Source organism: Oenanthe melanoleuca, chromosome 5 (genome assembly GCF_029582105.1).
Source record: "Oenanthe melanoleuca isolate GR-GAL-2019-014 chromosome 5, OMel1.0, whole genome shotgun sequence".
NCBI lineage: Eukaryota > Metazoa > Chordata > Aves > Passeriformes > Muscicapidae > Oenanthe > Oenanthe melanoleuca.
The window spans coordinates 28,387,947-28,410,044 of NC_079339.1; the positions used below are offsets into that span (position 1 = coordinate 28,387,947).

At 39.2% G+C, this 22,098-nt stretch overlaps 1 protein-coding gene across 1 annotated transcript; it reads right to left on the bottom strand.

Moving 5' to 3' along the window:
* Positions 1 to 3,485: 3,485 nt before the first annotated feature.
* SLC39A9 (solute carrier family 39 member 9) lies at positions 3,486 to 22,029 on the bottom strand. Its single transcript, XM_056493164.1, has 7 exons — positions 21,517 to 22,029; positions 17,980 to 18,088; positions 14,732 to 14,923; positions 12,278 to 12,346; positions 11,053 to 11,138; positions 9,057 to 9,191; positions 3,486 to 7,902 (listed from the first exon to the last, which is right to left on the bottom strand). The coding sequence occupies exons 1-7, from the start codon at positions 21,610 to 21,612 to the stop codon at positions 7,672 to 7,674; spliced, it is 918 nt and encodes a 305-aa protein (XP_056349139.1). The 5' UTR covers positions 21,613 to 22,029; the 3' UTR covers positions 3,486 to 7,671.
* Between the last annotated feature and the right edge of the window lie 69 nt (positions 22,030 to 22,098).

Here is a 22,098-nt window from a genome sequence, read left to right on the forward strand (position 1 = left end):
GAATGGCTGCTTATCTGACTGAGGTTGTGCTGTGCAGGGCCAGGAGTAGGACTTTGATGACCATTGTGGGTCTCTTCCAACTCAGAATATTCTATGAATCTAAGTATATAACTTGATTTCCCTCAGCCACTGTTCCTCATGTGTGACACTGGTACCAAAACCAGAAGACCACAAGAATACTTATATCAGGGCAGTAGTTTGGGTACCATGGGCAGCCAAAAAAGTCCTGCAAAAGAGAAGGATTTGTTAGCATTTCCTTGGCAGGATAATGGAGGGGGGAAATGTAATACCTCTGCATATTAAGACAGGCAAACAACCAAAGAACCACCAGCACATTTCAGATCTGACAAAACAGTCTAACAAGAAACAAAAGATCCAGGGCTGCCCATTGTGGAGAAACACACTCTTTAGGCTGTTTCAACGCCAGTTAGTATATCTGAATTCTCCATGTTTCTAAAAACAGGTTAGCTGCTGGATTTTAAAGGTGTTTCTCAACTGCAAAGATTTCAATATTGATTGCAGTCCACCAATTTCTACCCACTTTGTTCCCTTTGGTCAAAAGAAGGAAAGAATTCGCAGGCTTAACTTTTAAGATTAAATACATATCCAGGAAAGCAGAACTGGCCAAGCCCCATTTTAATTAATCTGAAGTTCATAAAATGCCCCACACATCCACGCAGAGACCACAATTGCTCTTGTACACATTTTCAGCACTTCCTTTACAGCTACCATTGCTGTGATTACTGAAGGCAAGACCTTGAAAAGTATGAACATTACAATTAGGACTTCATCCAGGAGTGGAAACTGCAGGGACCACACCACCAATGTTCTTTACACCCCTCCCCTATACATTGTGCAATACCCCTCAGCTCTAGTCGCAGGAAATCTTCAAATTTTTCCTTCCTGGTCCTGCTCATCCAGCCAGTCACAGCAAGGTCAGGATCCCTGCTGCACATGTACATGGGGCAGGCACAAGACACCTCTTGCCTCCCTCCTATCCACATTCTCAAGTGGTTATCTAAGTACAGTCACAAAGATCTACTGCTGCCATCTATCACAGCAGCAGGCCATGACAGCTGTACTACAAACCCTGCAATGCTGAGGAGAGCCCACAGCCAGATGGAAGATAAAATGTCTGGCAAGGAAGGGCATAGAAGACTTTGCTCTCCACAGCACACAGCAGGCTAAGAGGGCCATCTCCTTTTATTCTCCGGTGACCCATGCTGCCACACAGCTTTTGTAGATGAGGCTTCTTTTATAGTGCTAAAGTCTGGATTGTAGGGATAAACATGGAAAAGCTCTCAGACCCACTGCCTAGTGGACTTGTACCCAATCACCTTCACATGATGTGTCTGCACAGAGGAGATATCAGGGGTACAAAGTTTTGTTCAAGGTCAGTCACCTCTCAGTTTCTGTCAAAAAGAGACAACAGAACATGGGAAATCCATTGCAGTCCTAAAACTCGACTCATTCTACTGACAGCATCACCCTCTCTGAGGGCAAGAAATATTTGACTAAGAGATGCAATAGTAAGACTCACCCAGAGTACTAGGAAGGCTTTTAAGAAGGGTTTTTAGCAGGCCTCTTCAACCCTGTATAACCAGTATCTTATTGAAAGTGTTCCTTCAAACAGCAGAAGCCAAATAACCTCCACAGACTCCAACATAATTATAATCATATATCGTAAGTTAATTACCATTTCAGATATTGGCTGGGCATACAGATATAGAATAAGCATTTTCCCCCTAATAATTTCAATCTGCTTTTAGATTTTTTCAATACTATGCAGCTTTGGTGTCAGCATGATACAGCTTAATTTTTATTAGGTCTACAAGTTTTCCTGAATGAGGCATTTTTCTTTAACCCCCATCCACAGTAACAGCTTGTTAATCTCTCAATGTCACAGACAAGAGGGAGAAGTGCTGTGATAAGGAGGGTGGAATGTTGTGCAATTCTGCCTACCGGGATATTTGGATAAGGCTTGCAGGTATCAGTAGAAAAATGGCTTAATTTGTCAGCTGGAACAATAGGTGACAGCTCATCATCTTGCTGTCGTGCTCATCCCTAATAAGTTGCTCATAAAAATGCTGATGTACATTTTTATTTCCTTAACAAATGAAGGAACACTCAGCAGCAATCGCCAGGAAGCCTGCAACACCACAGCTTCTAAGTATTCTAAACATTTCAGTTTGTAGTTGTAACTCTTGTAACATAAATGCACCCAAAGCATTTCCTCACATCTCCGAAAGGACTTACCACAGTGATTAAATCTCCAGTTATTGAGGTGACATATTTACTGAATACACTAAAAGAATGCTAATATACTGCATTATGCTTTACCGTTAAAAATGAGTTTACCTTGCCAAAAAACAAGAGTCTATCTGGGAAAACCACTGGCTTTCCCTTCTTACTGCTTTACATTTGCCTGTACCAGCTTTAACAGCACCTGCCATTTGTTTCAGTTCTCCTACTGACTTAACATTAATCATATTCTCTTGTGCTTAAGCCAGTATAAAGAGATTACACTTTCTTAATGACACAAGTCCTATGAGCTACCAGAAAAATCAAAAGCAAGCAACCAGCTGAGAGGATTGCTTACTGCTGGAATGAAAGAGCTAAAACACTGTGTGACAGGATCTTGGATAAGTCTGTAGACATTAAGTGCAGCAGAAAAATATAAATCAATTTTTTTAATAAATTGCTTGTAAGTCATCTCCATCAAGTGCTATCTCTTAAATGGATACATGAAGTTTGCAAATACATAAATCACTCATCCTATAACATCACCATTCCCCTTTCTCTCTTCTGAAAATGCAGGTCTGAACTCCAGTCCTGCTTATAGAGCAGCTGGAAAGTATGGAGAACATCTGTACACTATGTCAACTCAGCAGCTCTAAGAGGAATCTCATCAATGTACACAGATACTTGAGAGAAGGGTGCAAAGGGAATGGGAGCCAGACTTAGCGTTTGCATTTTTGATTCGGGACTAACAAGATTGAGAGCACAGGATGGAAAAAGGATTATTTTCTTAAGTTCCAAAGGGTCTTCAAGCCTTTTAACAGTGGCCTGGAGCAACCTTAAGCCCATCATCTCCTTGTTGCACTCCAAAGAGGCCTCAGCCTTGTAAGCTCCAGAGATTTCCCTGAGGGTGCAGGAGGAGATAGCTTCAGGGCAACGCCAACTCCTACACACTCTGTGAGAGACACTAAATGCCCTGCTCAAGCAGAGCTGTCACATCATCTCTGCATTAATACCTCTGAACACACTGAGAGCCATATTCAAATCACCTGCTATACTGCCTCCCAGCATGAAGTTTCACATTCCAGGTTTGCAAGAGTGCACAGACACCATGAAGAAAAGCAGCAAACACAATCCCACAAAAATAAAACACTGTCTGCAATGCTTGCATCACATTTAAGATCGTAATTTCCATCAGAGCTCTCACAAAAATCCAAGCAGTAAATAACAAGCCAACTCTGAAGCACTGCACCTAGTAAAAATTTAATATAATAAAACAAATTGAAAACGGCAATATTATTTTAACCATTCACAAAGTGGAAAAATTATAAGGCAGCCATTCATGGAATGATTTTGTGTACAAATGGTTTGAAAAGAAGACATTAAAAGTACAGTTCCATACATGGAGTCAGGTAAACAGCAATGACCACACAAATTTTTTCCCTGGAAAGCCAAGGCTGCTAAGATATATAAGAACAGTAAGGAAAAAAAAATATTTTTAAAAGAAGTTTGATGTGAACAGGAATCTGATTATGATAAAGAATCCAATATTCATCATAAACTTTCCCACTGTACTGCAATCACTCCTCCTTCTTCCACCCTCAAAAGAATACAAGTACATTTTCCTTCTCTTTATCCCAAGTGCCAGCACAGAACGAGAAGGGAACAGCAGGAACATTTATTCCACATTATCTCTCTTTTCTGCAATCAGCTGATACCACATGGACACACCTGCTAGTGTCACAAGCTCCTTGAAGGCTCTGAATTAGTTCCTGAATAAACACAGTGGTTTTCCTGGGCCTCTTGGGTAAGATTAGGCATTTATATAATCCACCTGGAAATAGTTCTTTGGAATCAACAGTGGGTTTCTGTGTTTAACACCCAGCCATCTGACAAGCCAAAGCAATCAAAAAATCCTGTCTTGGTGTGACAGCTCTGCCATCATTACTTAAGTTAATGTCAATGCACCTTCTGCCTCTGTCACTGAGTGCTGAAAAATAAATATTTCCCTTCTTTATATAAGGAACATAAAAGCATTAGAACAGTAGGGAAAGTATCTGAAGACATGAGGATCAACAGAAACAGCTTTAGTCAAATTCCTATTACCAATTAGGAAATCATTAACTGAAAAGAAACAGGTAATGAAAAGATTATGGGTTTCCTAGAGGGACTTACAGAAGGAAAGTGGGACATGGCTGGTACCTGGTTTAAGCATTTACCTGCCAGATCTAATGCCATCTACGTCACAGAAGAAAAAACAAGCAAAGAGGCTATTACAGAGAGTAAGAGGAATTTGTTTGCACCAAGGTCTCCTGAGGAGTAGAAAATGATACCAGATGGCCCTGACTATACGCAATGCTTGGATTTACTGTGACAGATGGGGACATAGGTAGAAAGAAAGGGCTATAATAAAATGGACCATTTAATTTAACTCATTAAAATACTCTGCATCAAGAAAATAATCCTCCATTTGGTACTAAAAATTTGGAAAGGTTTGATAATACAAAATTTTACATTCTCCATATCAACATAACCAAAAGCTTTTTTAGTCACTGAAGTTTCAGTTATAGAATTGAAAATAATAACTCAGAGATAACAGGCAGTCAAAACAAAATGCTATTGCTATTTCTAAATGGGCAGAAGAAACACTAAAAATCATTGAAGTCTTCTGTCACTTAACCAAATGCCAAAATGTATGTTTTTAGAATTCTTGTGCCAATTTAAAGTTTCCATGTTTTTTTAAGTTTTCATTCAAACTCCCTCACCTGCTGCTATACCTTGGCCTCTCTACTTCATAAATCATTAAACAGAGTATTACTATTTCTGCTGGCTGCCCCAGAAACTGGAAACATGATGTAAAGGACAGGAAAATGGGAAGATGACAAAACCTCTCAGCAGTGGCACCTGTGATGAATATGCCAGAGGTTATGTCAGCAGTGAAAAGCGTGGCTGCCACATCCTCACTGATCCACACCGATCCATCTGAAAAGGTACTATCCACATGCTTCAGCAGGGAACAAAAGGCATGAAACAGGACCTTACCTCTGTGAACCACTGCTACTGTTACACACAAAGTGAGGCTGAAGGGCAATGCAGTCAGGGTGCCAACTTAACTCCCAGGTGGGGTGCACATGCAGTGACAGGACAGAGGTTAAAGAGTAAGCTTACTGCTTTAGGAAATGCAAACACACAGCTAGCGCAGTACTATCTCCTGCTCTTGCAAATCCTCCAGCTTTTGGAAATGGTTATGTGGAAAGATTAAACATGGTAAAATAATGAGATCATCAAGGAAGAAGGTTATTAGGGGCAAATCAGGAAGAACAGAATTCTGAAGTAAACATCCATGTGTATCTTTTGCATGTGTTAGGAACCTGCCCTGCTGAACTTTTTAAACCAGTAACTTACCAGTTGCATTATGTACGTTGTAAAAACCCCCAAACCAAAACAAACAGACAAAAACAACATTGAAAACGAAACAGAAGAGGATCCCATCCACATCACTAATTTTGCAGCAGCTTTTCAGAACGCAATATTGAAGGTCTACTATAAAAAAATGCTTGTTTAGGCCAGAAGCACTAATTGTATCTGAAAATACTGTCTTATGGGAAAATACGACTTCTAATAATTTTGCATTGATCTTACGCATTAAAACACATAAATGAACAAGCACTCCTGGGAATGTAACAACACATGAGTATTGTTACAGAGCCAACAGACAAAGTCATCACAAGTCCAAGAGCCAGGCCACACCCATTACTCTCTGAACTAACAGACAAACAGGACAATAACACAAATGTAAAGAAGCTATGAGGCACAGTGGGCTCTGCAGCTTAAGTAACAAATGGCATGACAAACAGTTGCCCTCATTCATATGGAAACAAGAAGCACTTCAATTAAGAAGACAGATCTTCAAAATTCATTGAGAAAAAAAAAAGAAAAAAAGAAAAATATATTTGGCAATATTATCTTCAAAAAGTGCCGACAAAGTATAGCTTAAAAGGGGTACACCATTAAAAAGTTTTCCCCTAAAGAAAGAATTTTATGCTGATTCTGTGCATGTCAAGCATTCCTGACATTTCAATGCACATTAGAGTACAATATGTTTTGCATAAGGGAAATGGTGCCTGGTAAGACAAAGCTTTGCCTTGAAAATGGAGGAATCTTTTACAACCCCTCTGCAGTGAGACACATCAGCAATTGGCAGAAAGTCCTCCAGCAGATTCACCAAAACTAATGCTTATCAGTAAGAGGCAAATTAACAATTCCCAAAGGAAAAGCGAAATGTCTAACAGGTCCACTAGGAACCCACCAGTTTGGTTTTTTATTTGTGGGTTTTAGGGTTTTTTGTTCAGAACTGCTTTAGAAACACTTTGTATTCTATCTGCAGCATAAATATTTAACTAAATATTTATTAGTTAACATCTTGTTTTGTTAGCCGTAATACCTTTATTTAGTGAAAAACCCACACAGTCCCCCACTGATTTCAGCAGTTCAGGGTTTTGAAAATGAGCTAGTAAAGTTCTCTGGTCCCTCAACAGCTGTCTCCATCAGATTTCTACTCCTCAGAGCCCAGAACAGCTCTGTTTCAAAGGGCATTATAGGTATCTCTCTCAACAGAAGCAGTAGTGTACCACAGTAGCCAATACATAATTTCTGCTGGCATTTTTGGTGCTTAACACTTGACTTGGAAGACGACTATCTCCCAAGAAACAGTGCCTTTTTAGAATTTATTAACAATTAAATAATCAAAACACTATTCTCCTTGCTTCTATCATTTGTCTTAAACAATTTAATACACTGTAAGACTCATTTGCACTTTCTTAACCAGCTGATTTTTCTCTAATCCTACACATTGTCTACATAATTTCTTTCCTATCAAGTGACACTTCTGTGACAACAGCAGTGTTATGCAGAGTTCCCAGGGTAGTCAATTTCCGCAATACCGTTAGTGACAAGCATCACAAGGGCCAGTCATTGCCAATGGACAATGTAGAATTGATGGGGGAGAGACCCCATCTTCATTAGAGAGACTTCAAACTCTCACAACACAGCTACCCTTGGGTTTTGCTCTCAGCTGTGAAAGCTGAACTGCAGGATACTTTGGTGATTGCAATTTCGTGATGAGTCGTTATGTTCTTCCCTGCTCACCTTTCTTAAACTTCAAGTTCCATCTTCCCTGAGAATAGGGCCAGAAGCAACAATTAAAAGAGCAAATGTCTTCAGAAAAGGAAGTTACATAGAATTTGTGTTTGGCTGCCAAAGTACATTTTGCTACACTAAAAACTTCCCCGGTATTCCTCATTTTGCAATCAAGATTCCCTCTGAACTCCATAAAGTGGATGGGATGAATGATGAGTAAAAAAATTATAAAGGGAGCAGCAGACAGTTACTGCTCATGTCTTGTCGAGGAGGAGAACAGTGAAATTTGAGCCTTTAGTGATGGTGTCCAATAGACAAAACTAGAGGAATAAGGCATCCTATTACTAGGGCTGCCACCTCCAGACGACTGAGTCCTTTCCCTCCAGTTGATTCAGGTTTGTGGCTATGAGCAATTCCTCCTACTTCTGGGAGAACATGAACTGTGGCAACATAAAGGAAAGTCCCAGCAGAAAACAGCATAGCAACTCCAGTGGCATTGACTTCTGAAAGGGCTTCTTTGCTGCTCTGAAACACAAAGAGCAAAAAAAGTGAGAATAAGATTAATAATAAGATTAATAAGATTAAGATATGCTACAGATCAGTAAATTCAATGAAATGCCAACCCGCTCTCATCAGATCCAAATGCTTTTTCAATGCTCTCCAACTCAGGTGTAATCTTAGTTCTTGTGTTTACTCCCAGATCATTTTTCCAAAGAGGAAGATACATCATCTGGAACTACAAAACTGTGACAGCCCTGATGCCTCATCAATTCTGTGTTCTTTCCGAACAAAATGTAAAAAATGTAAACCCAACCCCTGATGAGGACACTTCAAAAGAGTGCTCAGAGAATTCTCTTTTCTATTTACAGACACAACCATTTTTCCTGCTGTCTTTGGTACTGTAATGTCAAATATAAATCCTCTCCAGCAAGTAAAGGATTAGCCCAGATGATTTATTTAATCTTTTCTCTCATGCCTTGAATTTCATGAGATCACATTATATCTTTTACAACATGCCACCATAGCAGGACACACCACAGCTGAGAAATACAGGAGCATCCAGGATATGCTATGAGAGGCAGAAACATTTAATTTGGACACAGATGGTAAACTCATGCAGTGTCTCATTCACAGGCCATTTGTTGTACAGACCCAAGAGACCACAATGCTTTATGGACTAAGACAAAAAGACTGTTCTCTAGCTGAAGACTCAACTTCTGACACAAACTCTGAAACTTTGAGGACCACTTCTGGGATGGTGGGTGCAGCTAGAGGAGATTATTTTCTACCTGCATATTAAAAGAAGAATGCATGCAACAATGCTGAAAATTACTTATTTAAATAGGCATCACATAAAACCTGCTATATGAATAAATTGATCTCAGTGGGGAGCAGCAGAAAGGATAAAAGACAGATATCAGACTTTAAAAAAAAAAACAAACAAAAAACCTATACCAAACTCTATAAACTAGTTATGTCACTGATTCTGATGGAAATGCATGGATTATTATTTGTTTTGTGCATTCATATTGCTACCTTTCCATCAACTTTTCTTATATCTTTACTCTGCTGAATTTTTCAAGCAGTTTGGAATTATGTAACATGAAACTCATATCACAGGCCTTTCCCAAGCTTCACCACTAAGCTAGACTTTGGGCAGAACAAAGCCATGGACCTACCTTGCTCAGCCCTAAGTATGTCACCATCGACATAACAGGTGCTGCTAACGCAAAGACCAGCAAGTGTTTTCTGATTCGATTCCGTTCTAGCCCAGCGTGCATCAGGAAGGAAACCAGGCCAAAGGCAGCTGGTGCCTGCAAAAAACAATATTCACTGCTAGTAAAATTCCTTCTTAAACTGCCTGAAAAATGAGAAAAGGTTGAAATACTACATACTACAATGAAATGGACTGAATTAGAAGACATTCAGGGCAGGCATTAGCATGCTGCAGCTAACACAAATCAAGAGCGTTCTGCAGACTGCCCCACCTTAATAACCAAACCTAATGGAAACTCATGTTCTGGCTATCAGAAAACATGTACTTGTGTAGTCATTATAAATACTGAAATATTCATTCTGACTACAGCCATTGCAATAATCCCTAAGACTCCATCAACTCAGGTAATTTCTTTTTTCATGCTTTTACTGTCACGCATCCTTAGACAGTTTCTTCATCTGCATTAGAAAAATTTCACAATTAGCATAGGGAGGGGAACAATTGCCCCAAGACAGGTAAGAATAAGCCTCCATGTTAACAAAGACTTACGAGCTCATTTGATTAGTTCATTCCTGTTCTCACCAGGAAGCAAACAAATACTTCCTTCTCCCTCTGCTGGCATCCAGTTTCTTATCCAAAAGGCATAGATGTCCCTACTACTCACAGAATTTACTATATTTTTGCTTGTATAAAGATATAAGCAATCAACTGTGACATTCCTGAGGTAAGACATAAAACTAAAATACCTTAAGCACTTTTATAAACAGAATCTATTTTTTTTTTTTCATAGAAGGAAATAATGAGTGAAAAAATATGAGAGAGACAAAAGAATGAGTCAGGATCAGAAGAACAGAAAGAAGACACCAAAGAAGAAATAAGTTTCTCTTCTAATAGCCAATATTCAGAGGAGAATTTTTCCTCCTCTAAAATGGTACCATTCCAGAAGTCAGTTAAGAACATTAAGAATAATAAAAGCAAGTTTCACCTGGCAATAGCCATAAATTAAGTTCCAAGACAATGGAGACAATAACATTGTCACCCTCAAAGAAAGTTATGTAAAACACAATTACTTGTATGAACATCAACAAAAAGACAAGAGAAATGTGTTTCCTAACATTTTGAACATGTCATTATGTAGGATTTCTGATGAATTTCCAACTAACCACTGTAATCCATGCACATAAGGCAAATTTTATCTGCACAGGTGTTTTTAGAGCCTACATAGCCAACAGGCTTCACATTCACACAAGTACTCAGCAAAGACCTCCCCATCCTTAACAGCCACTGCTTGCTTGTTACCATCAGCAAAACATCAGTTTTCCTACAAAAATGGTATATGAGTGATGCTGAAGTTACTACAACAGAGGTAACCAGAAGTTGTAATTTAGTACTCTGATATTTCAGTGGTTTCAAAACACTAACCCTTTAAACACTAGAACTCTTCACAACAAATATCCTCCCCATTTTCTGATGAACATCACTGAACCAAGACTGCTGTATCAGCATAAAACTGCTTTTCCTCCTTGAATGCACCAGCATGTACTTCTGTGCTTCACCCTTTAGAACCACTCTGAATATGTCTCTTACAGCAGTAATAACCTAGGTTTTTTTTGTTTGTTAAATAAATACTACCACACTAGCTTCAGAAGATGTACAAAGCTGACACATTTCTTCATGAGCTACTCTACTCTTTCTACTTTTGGGAGACTGCTCCCAACCTCTCCAACCAAGGTAGGCAGTAGGCAGTCAGAATTATCTCACTTGCACCCCACTCAGACCTAGCATCAACCATGTGCTCTTCTGTCATATCTCATATCCATGCTTTTTGGTCCTTGACACTGTACTAACCTCTTCATTTCAATGGCATTAAACACTTCTGCATTACATCACTGAGACTGTAGATCTTTAGCAATTCCTGTGAGTGTTAACAGTCAAAGACTTTTTTGATGATAACTCACCTTGTGCAACATAATTGCAACAAACACTATCAACTGGACAGTAGTCTGAGAAGTAGAAGCTGCTGCACCCAATGCAACACCATCAGCTGAAAAAGGAGTGCACAGAAAATAATGGATTATTCTTCTACATGAGCTTCCCCATGTCCCCAAAGGCTGACAGTAGAAAACATGTTGATTTAAGAAGCTCTATTACTGAAAATTGCCATTTACAATAACAACCCAACAGAGGATTCACTTGCCTTTGTCTGTTAAGACATAACATTTCAGAATATCAGAAAACCCTCAAAAAGAGCTGTCTCATATTTCCCAAGACCATAAAAACCATTATGAGAATCTACTCCTTATTGACACATTCCTTCAAATTAGAACAAGTAAAAAGTTTAGTTGCTTCAGTCTACTGTACTAGAAGAGACTTCCTCTCTAAATTAAAAAAATTGTTTTAGATACTAAGTATTGCAAGAATTTTAATTGCTACCCTTTAAATGATTTTTCAAAGATAAATACTACTGTAAAGATTTTTTAATATTTAGAATAAATATACTGTCTTAACTAAATAAAAAAATTATATTAGACTACTCCTCAGTATATAATCACTTTGTTTAGTGAAGAAACATCTTCTGACTTATCTAGACACCAACCTTCAGCAGGATATGAAAAAGCACCATATTTATACTACACATATATAGTGAAGAATCACAATGTGAACATGGCTTGACTGTTGCAAGTCAGCCTAAATGTGTTGCAGTCAAGTCTTTGTGCTCTACCTTGTAATGCCCTTTTTTTTCCCCACAAGGTACTATTCTTTTAAATTAGTGTTTTTTTTAAACCCATCAACCAACGAGCAAACCCAAAGGTGTTTCATTACAGCTTATCAAATGTGTTAACTTGTATTGAAATTTAGCAGCTAAAAGAGTCAGCAAAGGAACTGAAGAGGCAGAGAGTGAGCGTCACACAACCTTTCAGATGGGAAAAACAAAAGAGTAAGAGTAGAAGAGAAAATTCTGTACCCATATAAAACTCCATGAACCATCTGAGCTCCCAGTTAATTCTGAGAAAGATCCTTAGTTCTCCCTGCTTTTTGGTTTTGTTTTTTTCTTTCTTTTATAAAAAGCTACCTCCCAGGCCACAACACAAAATCAAAACCCAAATGTCTCCATCACACCTAAAGATGACCCACACAGCAATGCATATACTTGTCAAGCACTAACAATAGGTCCCACATTACCTGCAGCATGGACTACTAGTCCCAGTGTTGTGGTGATTTTGGAGTTGCCTGATCTTGCAGCTTCTGGATCTGAAACAATCATGAGAACAGTTATGACAGAGATCAAAGGAATAAATCATGCTGGGAAAAAAAAATTTCTAAGTATCACTGTACATATCTTCCCTCAGCTGCATAGGCAGTTGTAATCAAAACTACCAGCTTCTGTATTTCTGCACTTGATATACTGTAAAATAGTTTGACACTTAACACCTTCAAATCACCTGAAGTTCTGCCAACAAATAAGTGACAGACTCATAGACAATTCTTTGCAATTTGCAGGACCTCTCTCATAGGCAGAAGCAGATGGTTTAGGTTTTAGGAGGTTTTCTTAACCTCCTCAAATGAAATGTTAAAGGTCTGTGCCTCCAAGAAAAATAAAAGCTATTTTTGGATCCCAAGAATCCAGAGCTGCTTTGAGAGTCAGTATGATTTTTTCCCCGCACAGCTCAACATTCATGGTTTCCTTCAGGTGATAGACTGGGTCAGTTTTTGTTGAAGTGATTGCCTGGCACTTCCTAGTAAACAATAAAGTCTACGTGTCACAGCACCAGTTGCAAAGAGCTCCCTTTGAGCTTATAGAACACAAAGGAGAAACGCAGCCAGGGCTGTTTGAGATAGAGTGTTTTGACCAGAATTCCTGACATTTGCAGTTTAGGTCATTACACAGCATAACACAGCAACATCAATATCCACCACTACACAATCACTGCAGGGTGGGTAAGCCCTACACAAGTGTAGAAACATCTTATTGTTCAACTGCTTAATTCCAGATAGTTTGAACAGCCATGACTGAATTATCCCAGTAGTCTGTAAAACAACTGCAAGCACAACTACACTGCTTCACTAACTCTGCAGTGATGCTGAAAAACAGTGAAACAGAAATTCCAGTCCTTTTCTTTCCTCCTGTCTGCCCCTTTACCACCCAGTCTCTCTTCATTCCCAGGCACACATGGGAAGTGTGTGACTCCCAATGAGTCAGATCTAAACTAATGCATTCTCTTTGGTCAGCTTGATCTTCTGAATGAAGGGGAAACTGCGTGAGAAATTATAGCATAAGCTGCACTTGCATGACAGCAATGGTATACTCATCTCAAACAGGAGGAGATACAAAAAATGTTTTTTTTACAATTGTTTTGGATTGACCACTACTAAACACAAAGAATCACATTTGATTTCACACCTTCATTCTAGCCTACTGAACTTTTCTAGTTTAGACAAAGTAACATCTAGTCACTTGCTAGATAATAAACTACAGGACATTGGTTCAAGAGAAAAGTGTTTTTCTCCAGTTGTTTTAAAAAACATTACAAAAAGACTGCTACATCTCCTGTGACAGATAGAGGCTAGATAAAACTTTACTTAATGTTCTATTTTTACTGTGTATGTCTAACACAGATCAGAGTCTTCTGGTATTTGCTATGATCAGAGACATAGAAAAGGGTCATAACCTATAAAAACCAAGAATCCTTTTAGAAGTTGCTCACCTGCACATCCCTGACATCCTCATTGCCAATGTTTCTTTAGAACAGCTCTGAAAATCAGCTACCTTGGCTGTGGGTCCATTTGTACTTCTTCAGGAGTACACAGGTGACCTTGCACTGGCCTTTCACCTGTCCCACCACAGTAACTCCATACAAAACAAGCTGCACTGTGAACTGAAAAGAATCCAGCCAAAACATACCCCACCGCCTTTGTGTGTGTTTTACTTTTCCTTTAAGATCTATTTCTTCTTTTTTCAGGGCCAAATTCCAGCATCAGAGGATATAAGAAAATCAGAGAAAATAAGCAACCAAAGGCAACAAAATACCTTTCTAAATGACAGAACACCTTTGGTGCATCTCAAGTTACACTGTCAACATGAAGGCACAGGCAGGAAACAAAGACAACTGTATATTTTTAGAGTCTTGCAAGAAACAGACTAATCTTTACACTAAGCAAAATGTATTTTGATGTATGTGAGCCTCTAGACTAGTGTGGGAAGTCCAGCTATGCAATTAAAGTACCAGAGCTTACACCTAATCATTTCTGCCATCTTACTTAAAATAACTTGCTGTTCTTTGCAAATTTTACCTACATATATGATAATTAAGCAGGAAAAGCAAATTAATAGAAGTTTAATCTGAAGTTTTTTGGAAAGCCGAAGAAATCCCCTAGGGGCAATACTGTACAACAGACAATAACTCAAGTCACCCTTCACATCCACACCACAAGTGCTCATACATGTTATTGAGGCAAGCTCTCAAATTATGGTGAATTTTGAGATAGACTTCCAGCATAAACACTTCACATGGACCTTGGCTTATGTTTTTAAAGTACCTACTGAAACTCTGGACATGACTGGACAAATTACATTCTCGCAGCATAAAAAAAATTGCAACTAATTTTCAAGTCTAATTGAGGAGAATCTTTACTTACCATCTGTAGTGTGCACATGAGAACTGCCTATCTGATCCACCAACAGCATGAAGACAAAGCCGAGGACAAGGGACACACCGATGTAGGCGTGCAACCTGGAATGGTCGTGGCCATGCTCATGTACTGCTGGGATTTTCACCACCTTCTCAGACTCCATCACATGCTGCATCTCGCTCGCTGGGTGATGCTTTCCTATGACAGGCAAGCAAGCGGATCAGGACAGGAGACTAAACATGACATAGTCACTTCTTTCCTCCTCTGCCAAAGGCCTTCCTCACTCTTTCCTGGACAATACAAAGAAGTCCTTGCTTAAGGTCTTTCTTAGATAACATTCTTAGCAAAGCCTGGTTGGTTTCTCCTCATACATCTTCAGCATGGAAAAGCAAAGAAAGCATTAATATGTTATAAGCCAGGTTGCATTTTAAATACAAATTAATTCACAATAATACAGTATAATTCCTTCTTTAACTGAAGTTGCCAGTTTTGTCACTATTCAGAGATATTGTCAACCAGTTACTTCATTATCCTCATTTAAGTGAGAAAACACTTAAAAAAAAATCCACTAAAAGAGTTAAAACCGTTTTTAAGAAGATTAACTGATGCTGAGATATATCAAGCTAGTATTGATATACTCAATTGACATGGACTACAACAATAGTTAAGTCAAGCACACTGGCCTGCAAATGTCAGTACCACCCCAGAAACCCAAGATCCAAACCCTGGGGATGAATGATGTGGTTTCCTTTCCCTACACAAGCTATTAAAGCTTGTCCATGTTTTTCTCATTTTTAGGAGGTCTTTTGGATGGCAGTTACTCTTTAGAAGCTTTAAAAACTTATACCAAGAACTTGACTCACTCCAGCAAGTCATCGTCTAGTTGGAATATACATACATCCTATTGGATGAGACAAGTGTATGTTCATCCCACAGTGCCATTACTACAGTCAAAGCACATCCAGAATAAGCTTGGTAGCAAAGATTTCAAACATAACTTTCCTGAACAAGATTATCAATAAAATTACTTTGGACCACATAAGTTTTTTGCCATCCATATTATGAAATTGACTTTGCTTCAGATCATTTCAAGCCATAAATTGCGTAACTCAGGGCAATCTTTCTGACAGCAGTTACACAGTTTCAGCAGTTAGAACAAAGGAATGAAGTTAGCAATGGAATTTTATCTGCTGGTAGTACCCAAACCAAGATTCCACTATACAGTTACACAGGCTTATGATCAAAGAATAACCCAAGTCATGATACGCTATTTGCTCTCAGCCTGCAAGGTCAAAAATTATAAGTTATTTATTCCATGGCCTGTGGGTAAATACAGAAGTAATAGTAAACTTCTTCTGTATCAATGGAAAACACTGAAATGCTTGCTAGCAAGCAGCCAGTCAGAGTTAAGTTGCACCTGAAAGAGAGAAAACAAAGATTTCTCTCTTTGTTTTTCCACTAATGTGAATATTCCTCAATGTTTCCCTTAGTTGCACTTTTCTAGATTTAATTATGTAAATAGGTGAACTTGAAAAAAAAGAGAAAGCTGTTCTCATAGTTTAATTTTGAATATCTTACTTTTCTAAAAAAAGTATTAGAAATAATTTTTTGTAGTTAAACATGTAATACCCATTAATTCTGCCCCTTTGCAATATAAAAAAGAATTCAGCTAGACTATTGTTAGACACAATACTGTGAATTAGACATTGAGTCTGAAGCCATTTACACACAAATTCTTTTTTCCAGGGAAAATACTTCTGCTATTACTACTGCAGTACTGTGAAGTGTCTTTTTTGTCATGTACTAAACAAAGTTATAGCCCATACAGCTCAACACAGTAAGCTGTCAAGTCATATATGAACAGTATGCCTTATTTAGTGGAAAAGTATTAAAACCTACAAATGTTCACAGCAATTGTATTCATTGCTAGCTGTATCATTACAAGAGAAAATCAGCCTACTCAGAATTAAAATTGAATGGAGAGCAAACTCACAACTAAAGCTCATTAGAGACAGCCAACTTCAGAGTGCACAAATTATAGAATAGTATAAAAGCATAATCAGAGCTTCTTTCACTTCTTGATAAAGGATGATTGTATGTATTATCTTCTATTTATTCTAAATCTAAACAGAACAAGATAATTTTAGAGGAAGCTAAAACAGTATACATTAAAGCATATTACTAAAATGAAATTTAAAAGTTTAGAAACACAAAACCCAGTACTACAGGAAAAGCAAAGGATTACAGTTACCTCTCAATCCCAGATTAGCAACAACAGTACACCAGATGCTTGCAAGGTTCTCTACAGCCTCAACTTTATAGTGCTTTTCCCTGCAATCAGTAAGCTACTGCCTTGGTTTTCTTTCAACGTTCTGATTCTGAGCATACTGGAAAAATCTCATACATGCAATGGTCATCTAATAGCATAGATCCCCAAGCAAAAGCAAAATTCAGAGTGCACTCCAGAGGCGATGAGCCCTGGCTATTTAAAATGTCACAACCTCAAATTGAGCTTTGTTAAGGCTTTTGGCTATAAGACACGCTCCACACAAACATCCCTGCAAGACACAATCTCTGCTCACCTGGAGCTCCTCATTAGAGATGATGAGGAGGTTTAAGACAGTGACAGCAGATTAGAAGTGGACACTTCAACACAGATTTAGATGTGTAATGTATACCACCACCCATGAAGAAATGTCTGCTACTCTGTAAATTAGCCCTATATAACCATAATTTTCAGCTAAGTATATTAATTCCAAGATGTTTTTCAGCTTCAGAGGAAATTCTTATTAGGGCAGGGACACAAATTTGTAAAATACCTTCTACAACTGTTTTAATGAGAAGCAGTCTAAACTACAAAGAGAAGCAGCAAATGCTCCATAATTTCATTCTCTGCCAAAGACACCCTTATACTTCCTTTGAAGTTCCAGTAGAAGTTAAACTCTCCCCAGAATAAGAATCACTGCACATGACCTGCCATAAAAGGCTGTTATTCCATGAACAGTACAGTATCCAGATGCATAAATGATTGGATAAGTCAGCAAGAATCATCAGTGTGCAGCCTAATCATATCCCCCAGTGTGCAATATCAGGCCTACGGTTGTTTTGCATTTCTAGGCCTGTGCTGTGCCATGCTGCCCTGAAGCTCTTCCATCAATCTCATGTTAAAAAAAACCCCAAAAGAAACCTCAGTATATCATAACACACCATGATCTAAGTTATCTTGAACCAGGCCATCTGGGATTGGTTCTTACCCTCCAAAATGTCTTCATAAAGTGCATGTACTCCTTCTGGCACAATGACAGCCAAGGCAGTTCCACACAGCAGCCCAGCACCCAAAACAGTCACCAATTTCAATCTCTCCTGCAAGTAAGTACAAAATAAGTGTCATCTTTAAGAATAAATATACTTTCTTTATTCTGCCTTATTAAAAGAAGGGTTACTTGTTACATAAATATTGAGAATTTGCAATTAAACCTTATCAACAATACATAAACTTAATTTTTAAAAGTAAAGAATAATAGTCTCAGCAATATTTTTAAAGACTTTCTATAACAAAAAGAAAAACCACACATAGTTTTTCAGTACTTTCTACTATTAGAGTTATCTTCCTAGTTATATTCTAGTTTGGGGAAAAAGCTTAGAAATATCTTCCTCCCAAACTAATTACATTCTGACTCACCAATAAATTCACCAATTCACTTCCTTGTGACTACACTGACAGGCTAAAGTCAAAGCCACGTACTAAATTCCAATTAAATATATAATTGGGTCTAAAATAGGAAAGTTTGCAGAGGCCAGATCCTCCTTGCAACTGTGTAGCACACATTTAATGGCAGAACCATCACCTTTCATGTCCAATGAGAAGTCTGAGAGCTATCCAAACACTAACGTTAACTACTGAGGACCTAGGGACAGAGGTCAGCATTTGAATAACAGGAAACCACTTGCTGCATATCATTATTATGCCATCCATTCTCCTTCATGCCCTGCAACCACACAACCTGTTCAGTCTCACCAAAAGGGCAACACTTGGACAGAAGAAGAAGGCACTGGGGACATGCACAAGCAGCTTCCTGAAAGCAAGCCAAATGTGACCATAAGGGAACAACAGCAGCATTACTGGGGAAAACTCCAACAGTAATATGCAAGAGATGGAAACAAGTGTAATGTTCTCATAAACAAACATGCCCTGTATACTAGCAATACAATAATTATACTTGGTAAATTGTCACACAGTGGCAATATACACAAGAAGATAAATTTTCAACATCTGCTGTACATAAAGTAATTGTGCAAAAATATAGTACTGTACAAAGAAATAAAACATTAATTTTATCAGCAACAATATAGTATTTTTTGCATACACACGTAAACACAGAGGAAAGCGTCAGAAGTAATACTGATTTATTACAACTGCCTTCACGTGGGCACCTGTAAATTTTAAGGATCCATGAAAATAATACACACTAACAAGTTATCATTTCAAAACAAGCCTCTATCTCCTTTTCAGTGCAAAACATTTAGTTGTGGTGAATACAGACATTTAATAAGAACAGCCTACATAGATAGGCAAAAGGAATACAACTTTATCCAAGAAATCAAACCATTTCTGTCAAATACATTTGCATGTTAAAAAACAAGAGCAACACAGTAAGCAGTGGTAAAACGCCATGGGAAAAAATCTCCAATTCCTCAAATTAGCAAACTGTTCCACTGCTCAATATTTTTTTAAGTCTGCATGATATTGAAACTCTTACTTGGACCTATCAAAAACTCACACCTGCTTTCGGGAGGAAGTGGCCCCAGTCCCTGCCTCTGTTACACCACCAAAACATTCAAACTACTACAACTCTTTTTTTCCTCTTTTGCATTTAGGCTACAGTTTAAGAGATAGCCTCAGATCTGGTAGAGTGCTGTTTCCAGCCCTAAATTAGATCAACAAAGTCCTGTAAATTAGGAATAAAATGAAGGGGTACCTCTGCATACAGCATTAAGGCAAAGCTCTGCTCAGTTGGTACCTTTTACCATTCATGTTTAGTCATACCTGGCTTTCCCAGAGTTTTCTACTTTCAAGAATATCCTAATCTAATTGAAACAACAGAACACAGCATGAGATTAGAATGCAAATAATAAATTCCATGGCAAAAAATAATCTGAAGGAACGTGTTAACATTAATGAGTAATTTTATTGTTCTCTAACATCTGGGGCATATTATGCACAGCATTCACTTTTGTTTTCAACTCAATCATTACAAATGGCCAGTGGGAAGAGGCATTTTTACTCACTTTGGCTATCTGCAAAACTTTTTGCAAACTACAGAATGAACTGTCCAAACAGTTATTTTAGTTTGAAATTCTCTTTGTTGCAGAACCCTAAGCTATAATTTTCAACAACACAATTATAAGTTCTAATTAGACACTTCCAGGATTAGCTAGGATTTGTACATCATGTGCAGAGATATTCTGCTCTCTTAAACCAGCACTGCATGCAAACTCAAAAATATCTAAGATTTAAATTAAGAGTAAAACCGAGTCAAGAACTTCTGAGAGCTTAAGATACCACAATAAACTTGGCTGCACATTGCATACTGATGATAAAATACCACACCTACAAAAGGCTAATTAAGTACATGGTTACTGGTTAGGCAGTTTGGGATCTACAACAGATCCTGGAAGCCTTGAAAGGTTTAGGAGAACACTGATTCAACTACACAAAGAAAACACATAGACAGATCAAGAACCTTAATTTCAAACAATGTAAGTTAACAGGTGACTATGAAGCACATACATGACAAAATGTAAAATTAAATTTAAAAAGAGACAATATTAACACACGAGGAAGTGCTCTCAAAAAATTTGCAAGAAAACCCTCTGTGTGCTTCAGGGCAGAAGTGAGTTTTGAAGAGCAAGACAGTAGAAACAACAACACTGAAGACACAGAAGGGAAGGTCCACCAAAGCACCAGATGAAGCACTGGCAAAACCAAACGTTGCTGATATTCACGTGAAGACACCCAAATACACTCTTAGGTTTCAATTCATGTAGCTGAGTTGTACCTTTCCTAAAATGAACGGCATTTCCTTCCATGCTGCTCAGGGTTTACTGCTCCGAAAGCCTCCTAGTAATGATGGGACCAAAGGAGAGGTGCAAGCAGCCCTCTACCTTGATGGAAGACAAAGGCACATTTCTCCTCCAGCACCCTGCTTCCCAAAAGTAGCACTACTTCCAAGAGAAATGGGAACCCCTCATAAGAGGGCTCTCACTACCTCAGAACAACTAAACTCTCACTACACCATAGCTCTATGCATTAGCAATCATTTAGAAAAAGAAAATCCCCTCAAGTATCAAGCAAGCCGTGAGCAAAATTTGAGTGAATCAAAGTTTTTCCGAGAATATTCTTGGAATTGTTTTTAAAAGCCTTATTTGAGTAGCCCACGGGCACACAAGAGATAATCACCGACTCCAGCAATTTCTTACACAAGCTTCTAAGAATAGCCATGCTTATTCATGTCCTTACACTAAGTGCTGAGACTCTGCTTCACCTGTAGCAGAGACTCGACTCAAATCTGACAAGTGTAAATGGCCACTGTGAAACAAGCATAAATTTACACAGCAGATTTGAATTAAAATTAATATTGCCCTCATAACTTTTAAAGATAAAGGTAAAGATAAAAGCTTCATCCTTAAAAGCGTTGCCGTATTCCAAGGGGACGGCACCAGCTCCTACCGGGAGATCTCTCTGGTTTCTCAATTAGCAACCAACGAGCAGTTTGGCGGAGTTCTCTTACCTCGGAAAAATTAACTGCCAAGGGTATAATTCCTGCCACATAGCAGGCGACCAGCATGGCCAGGGAAAGCAGGCAGATGGAGGGGAAGTCATCCATTTCGCCGCTTTCTGCGCGGTCCCTCGAAGTGAAATCCAACGGGAACTTTTCCAGCTCTCCCCACCGCACACCTTAACCCGTGCAGACACCGAGCTCCCAGCAGAGGCTTTTAGCCATGTCTCTCTGGGCCGGCGGCAGCGGCCGGCTCGGCCCCCAGCCGGGGGTGCGCGGCCGGGGGGCGGCAGGGGCTCGGCCACCGGCGGCGGGCCCGGCCTCACCTGAGGCGGGGGAACTTCCACCCGCACCGCGCTGCTCCCGGGGGAGGCGGGAGGGAGGGCTGGGGAGCAGCGAGCACGCAGGCGGCTCCTCACGGCGGGGCAGCCCCAGACGGAGCCGAGGGGACCCTGCGGGACCAGCGCTCCACCCCGCACCCACGGCCGCTGCTCCGGCGGCCAAGTGGCACCTCAGCGCTTCCCCTTCCGGGCCGGGCCGCCGCGCCCTGCCCGCATCCAAGATGGCGGGCGGGGCCTCGTCTCCGCTGGGCCG